Source organism: Oncorhynchus masou, chromosome 31, assembly GCF_036934945.1.
Source record: "Oncorhynchus masou masou isolate Uvic2021 chromosome 31, UVic_Omas_1.1, whole genome shotgun sequence".
NCBI classification, from domain to species: Eukaryota; Metazoa; Chordata; class Actinopteri; order Salmoniformes; family Salmonidae; genus Oncorhynchus; species Oncorhynchus masou.
Window position 1 is genome coordinate 51744264 of NC_088242.1, and position 27756 is coordinate 51772019.

Sequence of the window (27756 nt, forward strand, 5' to 3'; positions counted from 1 at the left end):
TGCAATCTCAACCACATTGCACACTGCCCTAACCCATCTGGACAAGAGGAATACCTATGTGAGAATGCTGTTCATCGACTACAGCTCGGCATTCAACACCATAGTACCCTCCAAGCTCGTCATCAAGCTAGAGACCCCGGGTCTCGACCCCGCCCTGTGCAACTGGGTACTGGACTTCCTGACGGGCCGCCCTCAGGTGGTGAGGGTAGGTAACAACATCTCCTTCCCGCTGATCCTCAACACTGGGGCCCCACAAGGGTGCGTTCTGAGCCCTCTCCTGTACTCCCTGTTCACCCACGAATGCGTGGCCACGCACGCCTCCAACTCAATCATCAAGTTTGCGGACGACACAACAGTGGTAGGCTTGATTACCAACAACGACGAGACGGCCTACAGGGAGGAGGTGAGGGCCCTCGGAGTGTGGTGTCAGGAAAATAACCTCACACTCAATGTCAACAAAACTGAGGAGATGATTGTGGACTTCAGGAAACAGCAGAGGGAACACCCCCTATCCACATCGATGGAACAGTAGTGGAGAGAGTAGCAAGTTTTAAGTTCCTCGGCATACACATCACAGACAAACTGAATTGGTCCACTCACACAGACAGCATCGTGAAGAAGGCGCAGCAGAGCCTCTTCAACCTCAGGAGGCTGAAGAAATTCGGCTTGTCACCAAAAGCACTCACAAACTTCTACAGATGCACAATCGAGAGCATCCTGGCGGGCTGTATCACCGCCTGATACGGCAACTGCTCCGCCCTCAACCGTAAGGCTCTCCAGAGGGTAGTGAGGTCTGCACAATGCATCACCGGGGGCAAACTACCTGCCCTCCAGGACACCTACACCACCCGATGTTACAGGAAGGCCATAAAGATCATCAAGGACATCAACCACCCGAGCCACTGCCTGTTCACCCCGCTATCATCTAGAAGGCGAGGTCAGTACAGGTGCATCAAAGCTGGGACCGAGAGACTGAAAAACAGCTTCTATCTCAAGGCCATCAGACTGTTAAACAGCCACCACTAACATTGAGTGGCTGCTGCCAACACACTGACACTGACTCAACTCCAGCCACTTTAATAATGGGAATTGTTGGGAAATGATGTAAATATATCACTAGCCACTTTAAACAATGCTACCTTATATAATGTTACTTACCCTACATTATTCATCTCATATGCATACGTATATACAGTACTCTATATCATCGACTGCATCCTTATGTAATACATGTATCACTAGCCACTTTAACTATGCCACTTTGTTTACATACTCATCTCATATGTATATACTGTACTCGATACCATCTACTGTATCTTGCCTATGCTGCTCTGTACCATCACTCATTCATATATCCTTTTGTACATATTCTTTATCCCCTTACACTGTGTATAAGACAGTAGTTTAGGAATTGTTAGTTAGATTACTTGTTGGTTATTACTGCATTGTCGGAACTAGAAGCACAAGCATTTCGCTACACTCGCATTAACATCTGCTAACCATGTGTATGTGACAAATAACATTTGATTTGATTTGATTTAATACTAGCCACCTAGCAATTTTATGAAGTTGGCTTTAGCTAGCCAGCTAGATAGGTTCCAAATCTCCCGACCTCATGGCTAGCTACGAAGCCATTTCAGGTTATCAATCAAGTTAGAGTAAGTTGTCAAACTATCTTAGCTGCTAGACTTTAGAAAATACTCAAATTGCTTTGATTATTGTGTTACGATACTATATACCAGTGTGGCAGTTGTACTAAAATCCTAAAAGGCATACAAGTTCATACTCTTTCCTGCAGTCAAATGATCAAATCGCACTCTATTGGCCTCGTGGGTGGAATGTTATTAATATTTTTCATAATTTTTAAATGTATAAACTTTTTTAATTATTCCAAAATCAGTTTTTTTCTATGCCAACTGATTTAGTTATATTTCAGTCTTCTGTGTTGTATATAAAGTGTACTATTGGGATGCAAACATTTTATACATTTCAACTCTATAGCTGACATGGTACAGGTGTCTTCTTTTTTTAAGCTAATAATCATGTGTGTGAGGTGTATATGTTTGTTTAAGACTACTAAGAAACACTCTGTGTGACCCCGGTTTATCCCACTCCAGTAATAGGTTAAAGAATCAATGTGCCCCCCCCCATGGCCATATACTTCGTGCCCCATCTAAAATAATGGGTGCATGACGCCCCTGTCTGTAGGCATGCTGTTGTACTATATCATACAGAGTAGTTGTAAATGAACATGTACTGAGGTCCACTGTTACAAAGACTTTTCAGTTTGACTGTTTAGATCAGATAGAAGATGTTCAGCAATTTACAAAAGAAGGTTACAAAACATTAAGAAGCGATGACGGAATGGAAGACAGAGAGAACAAAAATACTCTTGGGAGGTTGAAAATGCATGACAAAATGAGTTAGCGCAAGTGTCAGTGCCTATTTGGAGAGGAAAAGACATAATTGCACAGTAAGATTGCTGGCAGTAGCATTATGTTGACAGCATGCCAGAAGGCCGAGGAGAGTTCATAATGTCAAAACCCTGGCCTAAGGACATAGGAAAGACCTGACTCCAGCAGTTACAAAGTGACAAGCAAAGAAAGATTAGAGAGAATCCCCATCACCAGCACCTTAGGTCACCTTGCAGCTTCATTAAATAATACCCGCCAAACACCAGTCTCAACGTCAACAGTGAAGAGGCGACTCCGGAATGCTGGCCTTCTAGGCAGAATTACACAGGAAAAGCCATATCTCAGACTGGCTAATTAAAAAAGAAAATATTAAGATGGGCAAAAGAACACAGACACTGGACAGAGGAACTCTGCCTAGAAGGCCAGCATCCCGGAGTTGCCTCTTCACTGTTGATGTTGAGACTGGTGTTTTGCGGGCACTATTTAATGAAGCTGCCAGTTGAGGACTTGTGAGGGATCTGTTCCTCAAACTAGACACTAATGTACTTGTCCTCTTGCTCAGTTGTGCATCAGGCCTCCCACTCCTCTTTCACTTCTGGTTAGAGCCAGTCTGCGCTGTTCTGTGAAGGGAGTAGTAAACAGCATTGTACGAGATCTTCAGTTTCTTGGCAAATTCTCGCATGGAAGAGCCTTAATGTCTCAGAACAAGAATAGACTGACGAGTTTCAGAAGAAAGTTAATTGTTTCTGGCCATTTTGAGCCTGTAATCGAACCCACAAACGCTGATGCTCCAGATACTCAACTAGTCTAAAGAAGGCCAGTTTTATTGCTTCTTTAATCAGAACAACAGTTTTCAGCTGTGCTAACATAATTGCAAAAGGGTTTTCTAATGATCAATTAGCCTTTCAAAATGATGAACTTGGATTAGCTAACACAACGTGCCATTATAACACTGGAGTGATGGTTGCTGATAACGGGCCTCTGTACGCCTATGGAGATATTCCATTAAAAATCAGCCATTTCTAGCTACAATAGTCATTTACAACATTAACAATGTCTACACTGTATATCTGATCCATTTTATTTTATTTTAAAGGACAAAGCAATGAGCTTTTCTTTCATAACACAGACATTTTCTAAGTGACCCCAAACCTTTGAACGGTAGTGTACACTCTTTGAAAAAAGGGTTCAAAAAGGGTTCTTTGGCTGTCCCCATAGGAGAACCCTTTTAGGTTCCAGGTAGAACTTGAGGGTTTTTTACATGGAACCAAAAATGGTTCTACCTGGAACAAAAAGGGTTCTACCTGGAACCAAATTGGGTTCTTCAATGGGTTCTCCTATGAGGACAGATGAAGAACCCTTTTAGATAGCACCTGTTTTTTCTAAGAGTGTCGTGTGAGGATAAGAGAGGATGGATGTGCCCTTTGTGAAGAATAGAGGGAGATTGTCCCATTCATATCACAGACAACCACTGGAACACTGTTCTTAGTTCTCAAAGGCATGCTGTCTTTTTAGGGGTATTCTATAGTGTACTACATACAGTACACATTATACAGCAAAGTAACCTATTATAAAGAGTACACTTTATACATGTGTGTGTTTGTGTGTTCATACATGTGCTCATGCGCACATGTGTGTGTGTATGTGTGCATGCAGGATGTGTGTGACGCGTGTGTGTGTGTGTTCTCATCCCAGTCGCTCTACTCTGCACTATGTAGGTCAGCTCCACTGTGTACTGTGGCTAAGTGTGGAAGTAGATGTGGGATTGGAGCAGAAGACAGACTGTCTATAGGTGAGAGGAACCACAGTGCAGGTCCATCAAACAGTAAACAGCAGGGCCCATTCAGAGAGGGAGATCTTTGGTCAACAACATAAAACATTTATAAAGAAGCACATGAATTGGACATGACTTGAATCCCATTCAATACAACAGATTTGCTTGCAACCATTTCCTAGCCTGGTCAACCATACTGACTGCTGCGCTCAATGGTTTACCAGTCTCACCATTTCCTATATTAGAACAAGAACGTCTTTTCTTCTTCTCTTAAAATACACCCAGTTTAGACACACATATAAGTGTTTAGTTCAGTAACTTACCAATATCAGTCTCTTTGTGATTCTTGATTAATTCTGCCAATGCAAAGTTCCCCGCAATGATGGCCACCTGGAACAGAATGATAGATTTGTCTTTTAGCATTTATCACAGTACCATTTTTAAATCAAGCAAAATGGCTGTGGTACCTATGGTATTCATAATTCAAAATGCCTGACGACCTGCTCTGATGGCCTCCCACATGCGGTGCCTCAGTTATTTGCCCGAAAACAACTTAATACCCATTGTCGAAGGACTCACTTTTATGAAATGCAACCTGAAATGATTATAGCTACTAATAATAACACAACAAACAGCAGCCCGCTAAGAGTTGTACTGCCGTGGGTGGCGGACAGCCGAGCTACAGCCACAGTGGGTGAGTCAACACATATCCAGCCAGTAGACCCTGCCGGCTCAGGCCACCTTTAGCTCGTCTTACATAAGTCAGGTCAGTGGAGTAGGAGAAACGACTTAAGGCTCTGGCTGCATCAAAGCAGGTCGACCATAGTTTTAGTCGCTGGAGACAAAGTCCATACAAAGTCTCCACCTGAATCATACAGCACCTCTCATGAACATCCAGCTAGTTCAGTCACGGAAAAGAACAACCGAAATCACAACTTGAAACGCCACTTATCATGGAAATAAACAGAATAAACTCATCCCTCCGTTGCAAATATGAAATTGCCTCCGTATTGAAAAACAAATAGCATTTTCCAGTAATGATGCATAAGTGAAAATTAGCCCAAAGTATACTTCCATTTTCAATAGCACAGCTGAAATGAGTGCAATGAACCTATCAATGTACTACAGCAATGACCTTACTACTGTATAGCTACTGTATATTGGCTTGAAGTAGTAGGGCAGTAATTCAATGCCAGCTAGAGTGTGGAACGAGGCTGTATAATCTCCAGCTGATGGTTTCATGATGATGATAGCCAGGAGGTCCTCTCTGGGGGTGACAACACATGTCATGACTCCTGCTTCCCAGCTCATCCCCCAGAAACAACCTTCTGCTACAGTATAACCACCGTGACAGCCTGCTATAGAACCCTTTCTGCTAAAACGATTATACCCCCTCTTAACTCTGCACAGCAAAGTGCACCATACGCGCTCCGCTCTCTGCTCTGCGGTCTGTTTACCTGGTCCTCAAAACCGTATGGAGGTAAGTTATGATGGCTGGGCAGAGAGGGACAGAGAGAAAAAAAGACCACAGAAACGGAGAGCAGAAGGAGGGTGGGAGAGGGAGTGGGAGAGAGAGATGAGATGGAGAGGGGGGATGAGATGGAGAGGGGGGATGAGGAAGGATGTGAGGCAGGGGAGGATTACCTTGTCCCAAACCATATGGAGATAAGGTGAGGTATGACGGCAGGGTGTACTAGGAAGTGGAGCGGGATGTGATTTTAGGATGAAAGTGGGTCAGAAAAGAGGAACAAGAAGTGAAGTGGTCCAATTTGCTCTGAATCAGTGATGCGTCCCAAATGACGCCCTGTTCCCTCTATAGTGCACAACTTTTGATCAGGGCCCATAGTGTACTATATAGGGAATAGGGTGCCATTTGGGATGCTACCCTTAATCTCAGCTCTTAAAATTGTCACCATCAGTCAGCAGACGCCTGTTTAACTGGGAAGACTTAATCAGAATTTGATTGGGTGTGGTGAATGCGGTTTATGGACCCCTTCAAATTAGCTTTAATTAAGGAGTCACTGAGGCAATAAACAATTTCAGAAGTATGAAGGGATGAATGAATAATAGAGAGAATTTGAGGACGCATCAGCGCTCGGCGGAAATGTACATTGCATAAACAGCAACACTCCACTGACTCCAAGAGAAGACAGTTGGCTTCGCCGAGGATCAGACCAAGTAATAGGAGTTCAGAGTAACTGAGGATGAGTTCAGACTGCTAAGAAAGAATGAGGAGGTAAAGAGGGGATTTGGTGAAAAATGTTCAACTTTGTACCATAAACGTACCACAATGGGAGACTCTTTCCCAGAATAAACTTTATTTGTGTTTGTGTGCTTGGTACTAATGTACTTCATGCAGTAGTTCTTATTTTGCCATGCTACTTAAATAGCAATATGTCTTAGCAGCTATATGGGCCTGCTGCCAGTAAAGTAAAATAGGTCAAAACAAAGTCTGTGTGAATTCAAGGCTCAATTATTTGTGGGATATGGAATTACTGTATCTGCATGAAAAGTAGTACACAGTTGGTAAACAGAATAGGAATGGTAAATGGGAAAAATAAAACATACAGTCAACTATAGCTAGAAAGCTATTTCGATATCCATTCGATATGTTTTACTTCAACCCCCAAAATGCATCACACCTACAGTATGACTAATTGGTTGTTTGAAATTTAGAACACCGTGGAACGCTGACACGTGCATGTAAACAACCATTAAAACATGAATAATTATCCCAGGACCACTGACTGCTTGTTCACAGCGACATAAAAGACTACCATATAAGGAACCACTGACTCATATAGTGCTTTGCTTAAATCAGTAACAAACCTATTGCATTTCCCTTCTGAAACGGCAAGTGAACAAAATGAGACCGAAAACACAGACTTAATAGACTTGCCACCTGCCCGCAAAAATAGTATCACATACTACACTACTGTAACAAGCTCTCTACTAATGTAATTCATCTGAGAAAAGAAGAGTAATGGAAACAATGGATGACCATTATATAGCATACCATATAGAAGAAGGAAGCAGTATACTGGCCATGTGGCATGCTAGACTGGAGATTGGAATGTAGCCATCTATACTCGACAGCAAACCTTTACTGTGAGCAGTAATGGTTTGAGGTGTGAGTCAGATCATACCTGGAATGATGTCTGGCTTCTGTAGTTCTTCACTTCCTTGTTGGCACCACGAACAAGCAGTACTCTGGCACAGTGTTCCTTGGGGAGGATAAATACAATTAAAAAGAGAGAGAGAGAGAGAAGAGAGAGAGAGAGAGAGAGAGAGAGAGAGAGAGAGAAACAGAGTAAGACACTGTAAGGGTTGTGACCAGAACCTCATTAATTTAAACTCCACTTCACCTCTCTATCTCTCTCTCTCTCTCTCTCACTCTCTCTCTCTCTCTCTCTTTCTGCAGCCAGCTACTGTACAGTATTACCCTCTTCTGTACTGAACCCATTTAACGAGAGAACCAGAAACCATCTTGCTCAGGCACTCCATTCCATCAACTGATCCAGACTGATTCCAGAACATTCCAGGACTGATCATTGTCCTGGAGCTGCAGCTCACCCTGTTCTGGCTGATGATGCCCTGTGTCTGTTACCAGGTAAAACCTCAGTTCTCCAGTAAGAATCTCAGTGCAGTGAACACACGTAGTGTAAAGATGGGTGAATAAAGAGATGGAGCTGTGGTAACTGTATGTGGCACTATAGCCTGCTGCTAGCTGGATTCAGCAGCCCACCCACGGCAGACTCCACTACAAACACACACACGCACGCGAACACACATATACACGTGCCCACACATACACACACGCAAGCATACACACACCCATACAATCAAGCACACAAACACGCAGGCGCCCACACACGAACAGTGCCTGCACATACACACACAAACAAACACACACACACCCCAGTTCAAGCTAATACTCCGCCTACTGGGCGATTCCACGCCAGCATGGCCTGCATTTTTATTTAGTAACTCACATTTCAGTTGAATGCGTTCAGTTGTGCAACTCATTAGGTATCCCCTTTCCCTTTCCATGCAAATGTTATCGGGAGGAAGGATGTTTAACATGCTTTTTACATAGACAATCATGATGAAAGAGGCCATTTTAGGTCCTTTTTAGACCAATGCATGCCTCCTGTAAGACCTTATGGACCATGAACCATACCCTATACAGACAACATCTTGACGACATTGTACTCCTTATAGTGTGCTCGAAAATATGGAGTAAGGCTATATTCTGAAATAGAATTTTCACGTGAACTGAGTCAACATTAAGAATATTAACAACATTAACCAATGGCATCCCTTCTGTAGGAATGCGTGTTCAGAAAATGGGTAGTGCTATCCGGGATCCATGGGATGTCCCTGCCCTACACCTTAACCCCTACTCTTACCCTAACCTTAACCCTTACCTAACCCTAACAATAACCCTTACCTAACCCTAACCGTAACCCTTACCTAACCCTAACCTTAACCCTTACCTAACCCTAACCTTAACCCTTACCTAACCCTAACCGTAACCCTTACCTAACCCTAACCTTAACCCTTACCTAACCCTAACCCTTACCTAACCCTAACCTTAACCCTTACCTAACCCTAACAATAACCCTTACCTAACCCTAACCGTAATCCTTACCTTAACCGTTATAACTTGCTACTTAATTGTGTGACGGTGGAGTTGGATGTCCAAAGGATCCCTGCTAGCACTACCCTTCAGCAAATCACCAGCAGAGGGAGTTCCCGAATCCATTTTCCTAATCACTGTGTTGGTGGTGCTCATAAAATGTATCATAACTTTAAAAGTAGCAGAAAACAAAAAAACAATCTGCCCCAAAAAATTATCAAAATCAAAAGGGTACTTTTGAGATATGAATATTCATAGTTTTAATGTTCAATAAATTCAGAGGTATCATGTCCATAGGGGGCACAGGGGCACGTGGTCCCCTCAGATTTATCTGGTTAAATGTTTTGTTGTTGGAATAATACTAGCTGCCTAGAAATTGTATGAAGTTGGCTTTAGCTAGCCCAGATAGATTCCCAATCTCCCAACCTCATAACTAGCTACCAGCTAGCTATCAATAAATTAAGAGTAGCTAGCTTGTCTTGGCTGGCATGCCTGCTGGCAATGTTGGTAGACTTTAGAAAAGCAAGCGATTACTAAATGTACAGAATAAGACTCATTCCTTTCAATCTGCTACCCAGTTTTAGCAGAGATGCAAAGAAGCATACTTAGCATGCTCTTTTTTATATGCTACTGCTACTAGTCCTCAGATGAACAACAAATTATGCATAAAATATGGGGCAGATATCTATAATGATAATAACATTATGTGAAGGTTAAATCGGGCTGAGGTTGATGTACAGTGAAGTTTATCCCTTCCAGTGCCTGTCATTACAGTCATTAGATCACACTAACGCTGTCATTCAAAAGGGCGTCCAATCAGAAAGCCATTGAGATAAACCTTGCCCGTGTAGGAGCTGAGCAGAGCACTTGAGGAAAGAGACTGCACAACGCCAAACAATGGAGAGGGAATCACCTCTCTTTCTCACTCTCTCTTATTCTTTCTCTATGTCTCTCTCATCATTCCTCTCTCTCTCTCTCTAATGGCAGGAGAGAGTTTTTTTTATTATTCGTTTTTTTTTATCTCTGCCATATCTCATGGGAGCAGTGAACCCTACAGAGAACAGGAGAGATATCACACACACACATCCCATGCTAAAACCACCATCTGGAGAATGTGTGTTTGTGGGTGCGTGTGTGTGCGTGTGTGTGTGTGTGTGTGTGTGTGTGTGTGTGTGTGTGTGTGTGTGTGTGTGTGTGTGTGTGTGTGTGTGTGTGTGTGTGTGTGTGTGTGTGTGTGTGTGTGTGTGTGTGTGTGTGTGTGTGTGTGTGTGTGTGTGTGTAATGCTCACATGACAGAGTGGAGGAATGAACATTTAAACTATAATTCATAGCCATTGACACAAGGGTCAACGCACAAGCACAGTAATGAATGACATTTTCATAATTGTCATCATTCGTTTCCATCGATCTCTAAGCCCATATAGAACATGATAGATGGGTACATTTTAAAATGTTAAGACAATATTGACTCGTGTTCACCCAGGATTCATCCATCGCAGTGAAATGTATCATCAGCAGCGCATCCAGTCAATCTTTATCCACGTGACGAATCAACAGGATATGTATTCATCATAATTTCCCCCTTCGCTAATAATAGCATCATTTTCAGGTGAATTCCATTTCAATTCAGTCAAATCAGTTCTTGAATTGCATCAATTCAAATGGAATTGACCCTAATCCTGAATACTATGGGCCTGTACCAAAACAATATGCTAATGGCATAATTAAAACATTGTAGGTGGTAGAATATAAACCCCTCTGTACAGTTGATTGCCAGCCGATTGGTGGTTTGTGTTTTTTCACCTGATTGTATAGAGCACAGATGTGTAGAGCCGTGTTTCCCGAAGCGTTCTGGACACCCATGTCTGCTCTGTAGAACAACAGGTGCTCCAGGTGCTGGACATGTCCATATCTACATGCCTGCCACACAAACACAGAGACCAGGTCAAATAATGTCCATACCTACATGCCTGCCACACAAACACAGAGACCAGGTCAAATAATGTCCATACCTACAGGTCTGACATACAAACACAGAGACCAGGGCAAATAATGTCCATACCTACAGGTCTGACATACAAACACAGAGACCAGGGCAAATAATGTCCATACCTACAGGTCTGTCATACAAACACAGAGACCAGGTCAAATAATGTCCATACCTACAGGTCTGACATACAAACACAGAGACCAGGGCAAATAATGTCCATACCTACAGGTCTGACATACAAACAAACAAACAGAGAGGAGGTAATAAATATATATAAAAAAGGCATGTCCATATCTACACATCTGCCACAAATACATAAACAAAGAAAATGAAACAATCTATACAGCAGCCTAGCTTTCATAAGGCACACCGGAACTATCATGGAAAATGACCAAACAGGAGTCGGTAGACTATGGATATTCTCAACTGTATCGTCTTGCTCTGCACACTAGATGTCAGTCAGAGTACCAACTGAGCTGAGCTATCTTACTGTTGTTTTTGCTGCTGATGGTCTAGCCAAGCTTGCTTCTCAACCAAAGCAATTCATAAAGTGAAACATCTACCAACAGCGGAATTATATCTAATCAAAGACAAGATAGCTTATTCAAGGGAGTCCATATAATTTCAATGGCTTGGCTAATTTGCTTTAGTACTGTATCAGGCGCTGTAACTTGAGGGGGGTGCCTTAATAGACTTCCACGTCATCAGTGCCCAGGGAGTAGTTGTTGTTGGTGGTTAACTGCCTTGCTCAAGGGCCAAACGGCAGATTTTTCCACCTTGCCAGCTTATTGGCCCAAAACGTTACTGGCCCAAAGCTCTTAACCGTTAGGCTACCTCTATATAAATCCAATCAATTATTACACCTGGTGTATCTCGTGCCAGCCATTCTCGTCATGGCAAGAGACGGTGGCGTGGGCCCTCAGTAGCAGCTCACAGCAGCTTGGGTCTCCCTCCACCAAGACTGTATGGTAGAGGGGGGTGAGACTCTGGCTGTCCTTGTAGTCTGGAGATGCGCCCAGGTCCAGTAGAGCCTGAGGGGGGCGACAGAGAGTATTAGGGTGAGCAATTTAGGTTTAAGTTGACATTGCTGATCTTAGGTCAGTTAAAAAAAAAAAATCCACTAATGGTTAAGGTTAGGTTTGGGGAAGCTGATACATCCTAGATCTGTACACAGGAGAAACTTCAGCCCTGAGCTACACTTTATTTAAAGTAACTGTCCAATGTTTCCCGATTTCTATAAAATATGACCTATAATTTAATTACAATATGAGTGAAATAGCTTTGCTTCCAAAAAAATTGTATTCAAGCAAGTTAAATAGCCGATTTTCTGTGTTGGAATGGTGTGGGCGAACCACAACAACAGAATGGTGTGGGCGTATACTGGTCATTAAAAACATTCATGCAGTAGCCCGCTTATTGGCCAGCTCATCCTCCTTAGGATGATGATAGGAGGAAATAGTACAAAAATAAATCAAGTGGTGTTTTGTAAGTGTTTTTTTCTCCAATTTATACACTGAACAAAAATATAAACGCAACATGCAACAATTTCAAAGAGTCACAGTTCATATAAGGAAATCACTCAATTGTAATACATTCAGTAGGCCCTAATCTATGGATTTCACATGACTGGGAATACAGATATGCAAGATACCTTAAAAATAAAGGTAGAGGATAAAACAAAACAGTCAGTATCTGGTGTGACCACCATTCGCCTCATGCAGCGCGACACATCTCCTTCGCATAAAGTTGATTAGGCTGTTGATTGTGGCATGTGGAATGTTGTCCCACTACTCTTCAATAGGCTGTGCAAAGTTGCTGGATATTGTTCGGGAACTGGAACATGCTAGATCACACATCAATCCAGAGCATCCCAAACATGCCTCAGGATCTCGTCACGGTATCTCTGTGCATTCAAATTACCATATGTCACCGATGTGAAATGGCTAGCTAGTTAACGGTGGTGTGCGCTAGTGGAGTTTCAATCGGTGACGTCACTTGCTCTGAGACCTTGAAGTAGTGGTTCCCCTTGCTCTGCAAGGGCCGCGGCTTTTGTGGAGCGATGGGTAACGATGCTTCGAGGGTCACCGTTGATGTGTGCAGAGCGTCCCTGGTTCGCGCCCAGGTCGGGGCGAGGGGACGGACGTAAAGTCTAAACTGTTACACACACATAAAATGCAATTGTGTTCATTGTCTATAGCTTATGCCTGCCCATACCATAACCCCACCGCCACCATGGGGCACTCTGTTCACAACTTCGACATCAGCAAGCCGCTCGCCCACACAATGCCATACACACTATCTGCCATCTGCCCAGTACAGTTGAATCCAGGATTAATCCGTGAAGAGCACACTGGAGAAGTGTGAGGATGATGAGCTTCCCTGTGACGGTTTCTGTGTAGAAATTATTTGGTTGTGCAAACCCACAGTTTCATCAGTTGCGAGGCCTGTTGGACATACTGCCAAATTCTCTAAAACTATGTTGGAGGCGGCTTATGGAATAGAAATGAACAATTCAATTATCTGGCAAAAGCTTTGGTGGACATTCCTGCAGTCAGCATGCCAATTGAATGCTCCCTGAAAACTTGAGCCATCTGTGGCATTGTGTCATGTGAAAAAAAACTGCACATTTTAGAGTGGCCTTTTATTTTCCTCAGCACAAGGTGCTCCTATGTAATGATCATGCTGTTTAATAAGCCACACCAGATGGATTATCTTGGCAGAAATGCTCACTAACAGGGATGTAAACAAATTAGTGCACACAATTTAAATGTTGCGTTTATATTTTTGTTCAGTGTAGTACAGGATTAGTATTTGATGAGTCAACATTATTTTGGTAAGTTTTAACAGAATATTAACTTCTAAACATGAGATTTTCACTGGACAGTTACATGTAGAATGCAGACTTTACAGTATCCTCCAAATACCGGCTTCGAGGGCATTATCACTTTTAGACAATGGGTTACCAACATATTCAAATAATGATTGACATATGTTCATTAAAAACATTATTTGAATTAACTTATTCATACTATTTCCTCCTTCCACAAGATACTGTATAGTCCCAACACAAATCTAGGGTTGCTGGAGACCCAGTTGTTCAGTCTTTTGGTTCTGTATCTATAGACACGACCCAGTCATTCGTTCTCAATGTTCCATGGCCATACTGGCTGACAGTGGCAACGTTCTTATCCATTATTGCTTGCAAGCCAACTATGGCTAACTTACAGTCAGGTCAAAAAGTGCAGCCAGAATAACAGCAAATTAGTTGCATTTGCATTTGTTTAAGCTGTTTTCTAGTGACATTTATTTGGATACATCCATAACAATAAACTAATGAGGTGCGATTTCGCCTGGCATAGAACATGTGCTCTCTCATCAGGACACTGTTGTTCAGAGGAGCTGGTCAACAACACAACTACAGTAACACAATCACAAACATCGAATTTGAATATTGAAACAATGTTGCAAATGTCAGAGAGACAGACAGCAAAGTTTATACAAATCTCCGCTGTTGAAAACTAAAAGTTAGTCGAAAAGGACTGTGAGATAATGTCTAGATGCTTTTTGTACTGGAGATCAAGTTTATAAGTTGCTTGGCTGGGTTTATGAGACAATGAATTGCGCAGTCAGATGGAACAGAGTAAATAGGCATTTTAATGTCATAGATTTAGCAGGTGGCAATTTGTGGAATAGACACCGGCTGGAATGCAGTTTTAACCAATAAGCATTTAGGATTAGATCCACCCTTGTTATTAACATGTTCGGAGCCTCTTTATTGCTTTACAATATTGTAGCGACCCTTTAGCTCTATTATGTACGGGGGCTCATGGGGAAAGTATGGGGGAAGGAGTTGCCCCTAGTTCAGATAACTCACTAGGTTTGGGGTGTTGAGGGGGATCTGAGCAAGAGCGAGACAGATCGAGACTGAGGGGAGAGTGATAATGTTTCTCTGAGTTCCACTAAGTTCATCCTCGATACGGATGCCAGTAATGAACCATGAAAGAGAATGAGTTGTTGCCGATTACAGTCACATCTTTGACAAGCCAGAGAATAACTATTGTGTAACACGCCGGGAGCTTCTAGAAGTTGATAGCCTGTCCAGGCGGCCATGTGCGCCAGAATGCCGCGACTGTGATCGAGCAGAAACACTGTAAGTCCATGAACCTGCAAGTGGGTCAGATCTCAGAATTTCGGGTCTGTTGGACCCGTAAAGACCTCTACACAAACAGTTTTGTTACTCCAATGTGGGTCTTTGTTACTCCCAGAGCTGCTACCAGGAAATGAACAGTAAATAAACTTTTGTGAAGGTTTGGTGTGGTATGGCTATTATTAGTCTTAGCTACTGCAAGCCAATGAAGGCAGTGCGCACTGGAGCTCCAACTGACTTTGACAGTTGAACTTGAGGTGAGGATGAAGGCCTAACAGAGTTACTCTTTTTATCAAACAATATAATGCTCATCTTTATTAAAAAAAATATTTGGATCGAAAATTAACAAATTAGCCCCGTTCTGTATGCCTATATCTGTATAGTAGCCTGACAAAGATCAAGAATGCATGTTGGTGTCAGGAACATGGCACCTAAGCGTTTCTTCCTTTATATTTATTTTTGAAATATTAATGTCATTAATGTCATACAGTGGTTAGCTAGCCAGCTATTTGTCGTCCTTAACGTAGGAGATACTGCTAGCTAGCTAGCTAGCCAACAGCTAGCCAACGTCTACCGAATAGAACTTCAACAACCCGGTCAACATTCCGCTTCGCTCCACAGGTAGTATCACATTTTCATTTCACTTCATTACAGTACAACGGTTTGATTTGTTTGATCGTAGCTAGCTAGCTACATAGCCGTCTTTGTATCTAAGACAATTGTGTAGTCTAGAGCGATTTTCTAGGTTAGCTAGCCAGCTATCGTCGTTCTTTTAACGTAACGTAACGTAATCAACACTGCTAGCTAGCCAGCTAGCCCCCGAATAGCAGCACTGTAGAAACTATTACACTCGACGGAACGACTTGATTAGTGTAGTGTCAACAACGCAGCCACTGCCAGCTAGCCTACAAAGTCAACAACGCAGCCACTACCAGCTAGCCTACTCCAGCAGTACTGTATCATTTCAATCATTTTAGTCAATAAGATTCTTGCTACGTAAGCTTAACTTTCTGAACATTCGAGACGTGTAGTCCACTTGTCATTCCAATCTCCTTTGCATTAGCGTAGCCTCTTCTGTAGCCTGTCAACTATGTGTCTATCTATCCCTGTTCTCTCCTCTCTGCACAGACCATACAAACGCTCCACACCGCGTGGCCGCGGCCACCCTAATCTGGTGGTCCCAGCGCGCACGACCCACGTGGAGTTCCAGGGTCTCCGGTAGCCTCTGGAACTGCCGATCTGCGGCCAACAAGGCAGAGTTCATCTCAGCCTATGCCTCCCTCCAGTCCCTCGACTTCTTGGCACTGACGGAAACATGGATCACCACAGATAACACTGCTACTCCTACTGCTCTCTCTTCGTCCGCCCACGTGTTCTCGCACACCCCGAGAGCTTCTGGTCAGCGGGGTGGTGGCACCGGGATCCTCATCTCTCCCAAGTGGTCATTCTCTCTTTCTCCCCTTACCCATCTGTCTATCGCCTCCTTTGAATTCCATGCTGTCACAGTTACCAGCCCTTTCAAGCTTAACATCCTTATCATTTATCGCCCTCCAGGTTCCCTCGGAGAGTTCATCAATGAGCTTGATGCCTTGATAAGCTCCTTTCCTGAGGACGGCTCACCTTTCACAGTCCTGGGCGACTTTAACCTCCCCACGTCTACCTTTGACTCATTCCTCTCTGCCTCCTTCTTTCCACTCCTCTCCTCTTTTGACCTCACCCTCTCACCTTCCCCCTACTCACAAGGCAGGCAATACGCTCGACCTCATCTTTACTAGATGCTGTTCTTCCACTAACCTCATTGCAACTCCCTCCAAGTCTCCGACCACTACCTTGTATCCTTTTCCCTCTCGCTCTCATCCAACACTTCCCACACTGCCCCTACTCGGATGGTATCGCGCCGTCCCAACCTTCGCTCTCTCTCCCCCGCTACTCTCTCCTCTTCCATCCTATCATCTCTTCCCTCTGCTCAAACCTTCTCCAACCTATCTCCTGATTCTGCCTACTCAACCCTCCTCTCTTCCCTTTCTGCATCCTTTGACTCTCTATGTCCCCTATCCTCCAGGCCGGCTCGGTCCTCCCCTCCCGCTCCGTGGCTCGACGACTCATTGCGAGCTCACAGAACAGGGCTCCGGGCAGCCGAGCGGAAATGGAGGAAAACTCGCCTCCCTGCGGACCTGGCATCCTTTCACTCCCTCCTCTCTACATTTTCCTCCTCTGTCTCTGCTGCTAAAGCCACTTTCTACCACTCTAAATTCCAAGCATCTGCCTCTAACCCTAGGAAGCTCTTTGCCACCTTCTCCTCCCTCCTGAATCCTCCTCCCCCTCCCCCTCCTCCCTCTCTGCAGATGACTTCGTCAACCATTTTGAAAAGAAGGTCGACGACATCCGATCCTCGTTTGCTAAGTCAAACGACACCGCTGGTTCTGCTCACACTGCCCTACCCTGTGCTCTGACCTCTTTCTCCCCTCTCTCTCCAGATGAAATCTCGCTTCTTGTGACGGCCGGCCGCCCAACAACCTGCCCGCTTGACCCTATCCCCTCCTCTCTTCTCCAGACCATTTCCGGAGACCTTCTCCCTTACCTCACCTCGCTCATCAACTCATCCCTGACCGCTGGCTACGTCCCTTCCGTCTTCAAGAGAGCGAGAGTTGCACCCCTTCTGAAAAAACCTACACTCGATCCCTCCGATGTCAACAACTACAGACCAGTATCCCTTTTTCTTTTCTCTCCAAAACTCTTGAACGTGCCGTCCTTGGCCAGCTCTCCCGCTATCTCTCTCAGAATGACCTTCTTGATCCAAATCAGTCAGGTTTCAAGACTAGTCATTCAACTGAGACTGCTCTTCTCTGTATCACGGAGGCGCTCCGCACTGCTAAAGCTAACTCTCTCTCCTCTGCTCTCATCCTTCTAGACCTATCGGCTGCCTTCGATACTGTGAACCATCAGATCCTCCTCTCCACCCTCTCCGAGTTGGGCATCTCCGGCGCGGCCCACGCTTGGATTGCGTCCTACCTGACAGGTCGCTCCTACCAGGTGGCGTGGCGAGAATCTGTCTCCTCGCCACGCGCTCTCACCACTGGTGTCCCCCAGGGCTCTGTTCTAGGCCCTCTCTTATTCTCGCTATACACCAAGTCAATTGGCTCTGTCATAACCTCACATGGTCTCTCCTATCATTGCTATGCAGACGACACACAATTAATCTTCTCCTTTCCCCCTTCTGATGACCAGGTGACGAATCGCATCTCTGCATGTCTGGCAGACATATCAGTGTGGATGACGGATCACCACCTCAAGCTGAACCTCGGCAAGACGGAGCTGCTCTTCCTCCCGGGGAAGGACTGCCCGTTCCATGATCTCGCCATCACGGTTGACAACTCCATTGTGTCCTCCTCCCAGAGCGCTAAGAACCTTGGCGTGATCCTGGACAACACCGTGTCGTTCTCAACTAACATCAAGGCGGTGGCCCGTTCCTGTAGGTTCATGCTCTACAACATCTGCAGAGTACGACCCTGCCTCACACAGGAAGTGGCGCAGGTCCTAATCCAGGCACTTGTCATCTCCCGTCTGGATTACTGCAACTCGCTGTTGGCTGGGCTCCCTGCCTGTGCCATTAAACCCCTACAACTCATCCAGAACGCCGCAGCCCGTCTGGTGTTCAACCTTCCCAAGTTCTCTCACGTCACCCGCTCCTCCGCTCTCTCCACTGGCTTCCAGTTGAAGCTCGCATCCGCTACAAGACCATGGTGCTTGCCTACGGAGCTGTGAGGGGAACGGCACCGCAGTACCTCCAGGCTCTGATCAGGCCCTACACCCAAACAAGGGCACTGCGTTCATCCACCTCTGGCCTGCCCGCCTCCCTACCTCTGAGGAAGTACAGTTCCCGCTCAGCACAGTCTAAACTGTTCGCTGCTCTGGCCCCCCAATGGTGGAACAAACTCCCTCACGATGCCAGGACAGCGGAGTCAATCACCACCTTCCGGAGACACCTGAAACCCCACCTCTTTAAGGAATACCTAGGATAGGATAAAGTAATCCTTCTCACCCCCCCCCCCCTTAAATGATTTAGATGCACTATTGTAAAGTGGCTGTTCCACTGGATGTCATAAGGTGAATTCACCAATTTGTAAGTCGCTCTGGATAAGAGCGTCTGCCAAATGACTTAAATGTAAAAAATGTAAATGTGGATGCCTAAGCCTATTAGGTCTATAGGAATGCAATATCCTGAAGCATTTAGCACTCAAATCTCTGACAGCTAAATTGTGAGGTGGACAATTATTGTTTTAGGAAAGTAAAAACCTGTAACCTCCTGATCTGTTTCACCTGTCTTTGTGATTGCCTCCACACCCCTCCAGGTGTCGCCCATCTTCCCCATTATCCCCTGTGTATTTATACCTGTGTTCTCCGTTTGTCTGTTGCCAGTTTGTCTTGTTTGTCAAGTCAACCAGCGTTTATTGTCTCGGCTCCTGCTTTTTCCAGACTCTCTTTTTCTCGCCCTCCTGTCCCGACTCTGAGCCCGGCCTGCCTGACCACTTTGCCTGACCCTGAGCCTGCCTGCCGTCCAGTACCATTGGGGGACCGAACATGGTAGTGAGATGTCCGTCTCATGTGTCCACGGTGAAACAAAGCGGTATCCAACCGTACAGGCCAATATCGTGTCGCCACAAGGGGGCTGCCAGATGATGGTGGGTGCCGTACCGGAGCTGCCGGTACCCCTCCCCGTGGGATGAGATTGTCCACTGTTCAGGGCACTGTGGAGGCAGGAGCTGAGGGAAAAGGTACGAGCCAGTGGAAGACAAGAGCGTGGCCTGTATCTATGGGTCCGGAGTCGGAGTCCGAGGGTGTGACGGAACCCGACCCCCCCCCCCCCAGTGAACAACTGGAGGAGGAGCCCATTCCCCTCATCGATTTCGAGGGACCAGCCAGGACACCCACTGTGGGCCAACTGAGGGGACAGTTTAGGACTGCCCAGTGGGAGGATTCAAACTTGAAAGCCGCTACTTGAAAGCTACTTCCGGGGGTGAGTGACTAGCGATACTCCCATTTTCAAATCAAGAATAACCTTGTGCATCAGGTGTCGTGCAGACAGGGGGAACTTAGAGAGGTACTGTTGCTGCCCCAACTGTACGCAGGAATTGTTCACCTGTTGGAGGCGCACCTGGGAATGGATAAGACCCGGGAACGGATCACCGCCCAGTTCCTCTGGCCCGGGATGAGGAGGGCTGTGGAAGACTATTGTCACAGCTGCCCGGAGTGTAAAATCACTCCCCCAAAAGCACACTGCCCCAGAAAAACTGTCTGGGCCAGTTCATCTTGTTTGTCAATGTTACTAGTGTTTGTCCTGTCAGCTCCTGTCTTTTCCCAGCCTCTCTATTTCTCATCCTACTGGTTTTTGACCCTTGCTTGTCCTGACCCTGTACCCACCCGCCTGAGCCTGCCTGCCGCCCTGCACCTTTGCTCCACCTCTGGATTACTGAACTCTGCCTGTCCCTGACTTTGAGCCTGCCTGCCGCCCTGTACCTTTGCTTCTACTCTGGATTATCAACCCCTATCTGCCTTGACCTGTCTTACTTAAAACGTCTTACTAATCACATTAGCGCACGTTAGCTCAACTGTCCCGTAGAGCAGTGGTTCCCAAACTTTTTATAGTCCCGTACCCCTTCAAACAATCAACCTCCAGCTGCATACCCCCTCTAGCACCAGGGTCAGCGCACTCTCAAATGTTGTTTTTTTGCCATCATTGTAAGCCTGCCACACACTCTACGATACATTTATTAAACATAAGAATAAGTGTGGGTTTTTGTCACATACAGGCTCATGGGAAGTGACAAAGAGCTCTTATAGGACCAGGGCACAAATAAAAATATAATAATAGTCAATAATGTTGCTCTTTATTTAACCATCTTACATATAAAACCTTATTGTTCATCGAAAATTGTGAATAACTCACCACAGGTTAATGAGAAAGGTGTGCTTGAAAGGAAGCACATAACTCTGCAATGTTGGGTTGTATTGGACGGTCTCAGTCTTAAATCATTTCCCACGCATAGTCTGTATTTAGTTTTCATGCTAGCGAGGGCTGAGAATCCACTCTCACATTCAGTAGTCTGAAGTCAGAAGTTTACATACTCTTAGTCATTAAAACTCGTTTTTCAACCACTCCACAAATTTCTTGTTAACAAACTATAGTTTTGGCAAGTCGGTTAGAACATCTACTTTGTGCATGACACAAGTCATTTTCCCAACAATTATTTAGAGACAGTTTATTTCACTTATAATTCACTGTATCACAATTCCAGTGGGTCAGAAGTTTACACACACTAAGTTGACTGTGCCTTTGAACAGCTTGGAAAATTCCAGAAAATTATGTCATGGCTTTAGAAGCTTCTGATAGGCTTTTTACACCTCTTGAAGGTGTATCTGTGGATGTATTTCAAGGCCTACCTTCAAACTCAGTGCCTCTTTGCCTAACATCATGGGAAAATAAAAAAAAATAAGCCAAGACCTCAGAAAAAAAATGGTTGACCTCCACAAGTCTGGTTCATCCTTGGGAGCAATTTTCAAACACCTGAAGGTACCACGTTCATCTGTACAAACAATAGTATGCAAGTATAAACACCATGGGACCACGCAGACGTCATACCGCTCAGGAAGGAAACGCATTCTGTTTCCTAGAGATGAATGTACTTTGGTGCAAAAAGTGCAAATCAATCCCTGAACAACAGCAAAGGACCTGTTGAAGATTGCTGGAGGAAACAGGCACAAAAGTATCTATAACCACAGTAAAACGAGTCCTATATCGACAAAACCTGAAAGGCCGCTCTCCAAAACCGCCATAAAAAAAGCCAGACGACGGTTTGCAACTGCACATGGGGACAAAGAGCGTTGGACATATGTTCTCTGGGATGATGGAACAAAAATAGAACTGTTTGGCCATAATGACCATCGTCATGTTTGGAAAAAAAGGGGGAGGCCTGCAAGCCGAAGAACACAATCCCAAACGTGAAGCACGGAGGTGGCAGCATCATTTTGTGGGGGTGCTTTGCTGCAGGAGGGACTGGTGCACTTCACAAAATAGATGGCTTCATGAGGGAGGGAAATTACGTGGATAAATTGAAGCAACATCTCAAGATCTTTTGGGTCTTTTAAATGGACAATGACCCCAAGCATACTTCCAAAGTTGTGGCAAATGGCTTAAAGACAACAAAGTCAAGGTGTTGGAGTGGCCATCACAAATTCCTGTGGGCATAACTGAAAAGGCATGTGCGAGCAAGGAGGCCTGCAAACCTGACTCAGTTACACCAGCTCTGTCAGGAGGAATGGGCCAAACTTCACCCAACTTATTGTGGGAAGCTTGTGGAAGGCTACCCAAAACATTTGACCCAAGTAAAACATTTTAAAGGCAATTAATTGAGTGTATGTAAACTTCTGACCCACTGGGAATGTGATGAAATAAATAGAAGCTGAAATAAATCATTCTCTCTACTATTATTCTGACATTTCACATTCTTAAAAAATAAAGTAGTGATCCTAACTGACCTAAAACAGCTAATTTTACTAGGATTAAACGTCAGGAATTGTGAAAAACTGAGTTTAAATGTATTTGACTAAGTTGTATGTAAACTCCCGACTTCAACTGTAGGTACGTGGTTGCAAAGGGCATCGGTGTCTTAACAGCGCGATTTGCCAAAGCAGGATACTCTGAACACAGCCCAATGGCTTCTGATTAAATACATTTTTCAAAGAACCAGTTGTTACAATTTCGATGACGCTCTCTTATTCAGATATCGGTAAGTGGACTGGAGGCAGGGCATGAAAGGGATAACAAATCCAGTTGTTGCGTCATCCGTTTCTGGAAAGTACCTGCGTAATTGCGCACCCAACTCACTCAGGTGCTTCATTATATCACATTTGATATTGTCCGTAAGCTTCTTTGGGATCGATTAGCATGAGGTTGTAAGTGACAAGAAGATTTCCCAGGACATAGACATAAAGTATCTTGGTGTGAACAGTGTTGAATAGGTGTAGACAAAGAAGAGCTCTCTAGTAGGTACCAAAACATGCAAAGACCATTATCTCAAAAGTGATGTTTCAAGTTTATCAACTTTCAAAGCAGAATTGCACCACCGATCACACTTTCACAAAAAACATGAAGACATGGCTAAAGGTCAATCAGATTTGTGAACATAATCCCTAGCTGTGTATTGCTGCTTTCCATGTTGTCTGCTGTCTGTAGCTTGTGAGGTGTGAAAACACTTTATTGCTTTTATGGGTTTTGTCTTGTTGCTTTTTGTGCTATGTTGCTCTGTCTGCATGCTATGTCTTGCTTGTCCTATGTTGCTCTGTCTGCATGCTATGTCTTTCTTGTCCTATGTTGCTCTGCATGTGCTCACTGCTCATTGATTGTCTGTATTGTAATTCATTTTAAAAACCTGCCCAGGGACTGCAGTTGAAAATTAGCCGGTTGGCTAAAACCGGCACTTTTACTAAAATGTTGATTAATGTGCACTGTCCCTGTGAAAATAAAAATAAACTCAAACTCAATTACTTTCCTATTGTTCCTCAACTGCAATGTATGATATACCATGTTGTAGCTATGAGTCTTTACTCTTATCCAATGTATTAAAAAAAGCACACCATTTCAAATTTTGCTACATACGACCGACCAAATCCAGGTGGTTGTTCACATGTGTTATGCGTAGGATATTGTCAATTATGATTCCTCTATGTGGGGTGTTGGTTAAGGGCTTGTCAGTAAGCATTTCACGGTAAGTTCTACACTTGTTGTATTCGGCACATGTGACAAAGTTGGATTTGATTTGTTATGGGATAGATTGTTTAGAAAAATCTAAAAGGTATCAGCCGATACCAATTCTCTCTCTTTCCCATATCCTTGGTCCTAACCCTTCTACGTTTGCAGATCTGAAGGGTCTGGAGAAAAGCAGTAGTGGTGGATGTTCCACTATGTTGCTTCAACCATACAGATCTGCACACATCAAAGGGTAAGGCCAAGGGGAAGGGGTAGAGAGGGGAATTGTGGCCGACTTTATATAAGCTGTAAAAGGCATAGAGATGCTGGATAACCTTCAGCGTGGCCTGATTCTTGGCCCTGACCGCATGGTGGAGAGCGGTCATCCCGTCTTGTGATCTGAAGTCCAGATGTGCTCCACCTTGTTTCAATACAACGATGACCTGCTCCACATTGTAAAGGTGGGCTGCGAAGGTCAGTGGAGTTTCTACAAAACAAACACACAACATGGTGCTGTTCAGTGTTACGGATATTACTTAAAAAGGAGAAACCCTGAGTTTATTGTATGAACATCATCAAAGCAAATGCGATTGGTAGGTTTCCTTGGAATAGGAGGCTAATTCTGGAATAGAAGGCATGTTCAATGAAGAACGGCTATCGAAATAACTTTGTAGTCTAGGACGAAACTGTGTCCTGGAAACCAGCCCTACAGAATGAAGGTACACAAAAACACAAGCAATTGTCTCAGTCTACTGTAGCCGTAAACTGAGATTTTAAAAACATTTGAGGTGAGCTGATCTCTAATTCCCTTTTTCAGTAAACTAAGCTATTCATAATTTATCAGACACTGTTTACTTCTCAGCAGCTGCTGTATAATACAACATGAGGTGCACATCACAATATTGAGTAAGAGCCTAGGGGTGTGTGTGTGTGTGTGTGTGTGTGTGTGTGTGTGTGTGTGTGTGTGTGTGTGTGTGTGTGTGTGTGTGTGTGTGTGTGTGTGTGTGTGTGTGTGTGTGTGTGTGTGTGTGTGTGTGTGTGTGTGTGTGTGTGTGTGTGTGTGTGGCGTACCACCAGTATCAGGGTCTTGATAGTTGGGGTCGAGGCCTTTCTCCAGCATCTTTACCACTTTATCCAGCTGGAGATGCTGAATGTGGTCCATGAATTTCCTATAGTTGGCCTAGGAGTAGGAGGGGGCAGAGAAAGACAGAGAGAGAGAGCGGGGGGGGGTTGATACAGGGACAGGGAGGTTGGTACAGTAGGGAGGTCAGATGATGGTTACACAGGTCTCTGCACTGCTGTTATTCTCATGGTGCTTTCCCAGGGACCAGGGACACATGTGCTGCTTTCCAGGCCAGTTATAAATAGCTAAGAGAGCAGGTCCCAGAGCTGAGCTGAGCTGAACAGTGCCAGGCAGAGGGAGAGAGGCTCGCCTGCAGCCTTCAGGCAGGACAGAGACACTACAGGGGGACTGACGCTGACCAGAGCACTCTAACGCAGCCACAGTACACACACTTTGAACAACTCCAACACACACACACACACCACACACGCACGTGCGCACGAACACACATAAAGGAAGAGTGGACTTGAAAGAACAGGGGAAACAGCAGGAATGGAATTTGATGGGTGAATTATTTAGTGTGGCATTCCTTTTTGACCGAGAAGGACAGGGATATAATTTCTCCTGGACTCAAGTCGTTTTCTGTCTTAATCCAATAATCCATCCTGTTCTATGTGTTAAAACACATACCTGCTGAATATTGAGCCCATTGAAATGGTGCACTTCAATAATTCACACTTTATATTCAGCTTGTAGCCGAATAGTGTATTGATTTGATCAGTATTACAGAGAAAGGCCCTGAGATGTTCTTTCGCTGATAACACAATGAAATTCTCAGAGACCAGCTCCGTTAATAATATCACTTTTTCACACGACTGTAATGACCTGAGCCGTACTCTACTGCGGCTAATATTGTCTTTTCACATGGCTCTTTTCAGCACGGTTCCATCATTGACGGATATATAGTGTGAAAAGGGTCCGAGACATAGCTTTCACCTGATCCAATACAATAAATTACATGAGCAATAGCTATTCAAGGCACTTGAAAGAAGAAGTGAAAAAGGAATTTGAAGCCTAATTTATTTTTCTCACCTGCGTGTGGATTTTGGCAATCTGCTTTTCGTTTACATTGGGCTGCTGGTAGACCCTGCTCTTGTAACGGAACTGTAAATAGGAGAAGAGAAAAATGGTAACGCTTTACTTAAAGCCAAACGGTATAATACGCTATGATGTTGTTGTAATGCATTGTTAATACTAATCATGAGCATGAACACCCTATAACGCCTCTTATAATCAACTCGTAATGATCCCGACGAACAAAACAGATATAATCATACCCTGCGGCACTGATATTGGTGATCCATATATTCAATACTAAGTAAGGTGTACAACTACCAGAGGAAGAAGCAGGCAGTAACTAAGACTTCAGTACTAGCGATACCAGGGGACCACTGACTGGGCTTATATAGAACAAAGCTGAGAGAGGGAGACAAGAGGATTTTTTTTGTATCTATGGAAACTTTCACATTGTGTTGTTGGTAGACCTTGCTCTTATAACAAAACTGTAGAAAAGAGATTCAAAAAAAGATGACCTCCCAATCATACCCAGGGCCCATATTCACAAAATCATCTCAGCGTACTGTCGGAGTAGTGATCTAGGATCAGGTGCCCCCCCCCCTGTCCATGTCATTGTTCTATAAAGACTAAGTTATGATCTTAAAGGCAAAACTGATCACCACTTCTCTGAGACACTTTATGAACACTGCCCCAGAATGGGTGATCCGTATGTCTAATACTAAGTAACTAAGGTGTACTATACTAGAGAATATCACCCAGGCAGGCAGTAATTAAGTACTAGTGATACCAAGGGACCACCGACTGAGGCTATATAGAACAAAGAACAGAGAGAGGGAGCCAAGAATGGAGTTTCCCACTATGCCGCCTCATCACAAATCCAGCTGAGCTGTTTGGGAAAACAAGACTTATTATAGTGATGCAGTCCCTCGATCATTCATTAAGTGGCTGAATTTTCTACAGATTAGATTCTTTGATAATGATCAACCCGGAGAAGTGCTTATACAGCACCCCTGGTTGGGGTTGGAGCAGCGTGTTCAGTGCTGTGTTACTGGACCGCCGGGATGGAGCAGTGCTGGATGGAGGAAGTAGGGCACACACACACACAATCCATAACAACATTGCGCTCACCTAATAAAGGTCTGTTGTCTGGCAATCAGTGACTTACGTTTGCCAATACAGGAGGACTGGACTTGAGGGATGGAGCCGTACTGGATTATTTAAGTAGGGCCTGCAATGCACACACGATTGCTCTACCACATACTTTATAGTGTAATGTTTTGAGCCAGGAGCGCATCTATTTGACAAGACGAAGATCCACTCTTTGATCAAAACGTAATAGCCTGATGAAGGTACTGTATGTGGTGAAGCAATCAGTGATGGATTGATAATAATACAGACTAACGGTGCAGCACTTTTTTCTGTACAACCAGAGTTGGGATCCTTTTGCTGCCGGTGGGTGAGTTAGTCTGAGGGTTAGAGTTAGGACTCGGGCTAAGGTTAGGGCTGGACCTGAGGGATGGATCAAAGCAGTACTTTTACTGTACCTCCAGAGTTGGAACCCCCTTGATGCTGGTGGGTGAGTTAGTCTGAGGGTTAGAGTTAGGACTCGGGCTATGGTTAGGGCTGGACCTGAGGGATGGATCAAAGCAGTACTTTTACTGTACCTCCAAAGTTGGAACCCCCTTGATGCTGGCGGGAGTAGGGTAGTCTTTGAGGGGGCGCTCTTCGTCCAGGAAGCCAGACTTGCGGCCCTCCACGGCGGGCTGAAACAGGCCATAGTTCAGCACGTCCCTCAACGTCTGGGTCAGTGTACACAGGATCTGCTGTTTAGCAACCCATACGGTGGCCTCGGGTTTAAACCTCATACATGTCTGCTCCAAAACAAAGACAACATATGCAAAGATCA

The 27756-nt window shown here is 44.5% G+C and overlaps 1 protein-coding gene across 1 annotated transcript in view; it reads right to left on the reverse strand.

Annotated features, from left to right (window-relative positions):
- Positions 1-27756, reverse strand: part of shank2b (SH3 and multiple ankyrin repeat domains 2b) — a 140921-nt gene that overhangs the window by 110289 nt on the left and 2876 nt on the right. Inside the window, exons 2-9 of the mRNA XM_064951300.1 lie at positions 27515-27721; positions 25866-25937; positions 24782-24890; positions 24046-24197; positions 11681-11848; positions 10631-10747; positions 7335-7412; positions 4512-4578 (exon numbers count right to left, since the gene is read on the reverse strand). Coding sequence (XP_064807372.1) covers positions 4512-4578; positions 7335-7412; positions 10631-10747; positions 11681-11848; positions 24046-24197; positions 24782-24890; positions 25866-25937; positions 27515-27721 — 970 coding nt within the window. The remainder of the gene's footprint in view (positions 1-4511; positions 4579-7334; positions 7413-10630; positions 10748-11680; positions 11849-24045; positions 24198-24781; positions 24891-25865; positions 25938-27514; positions 27722-27756) is intronic.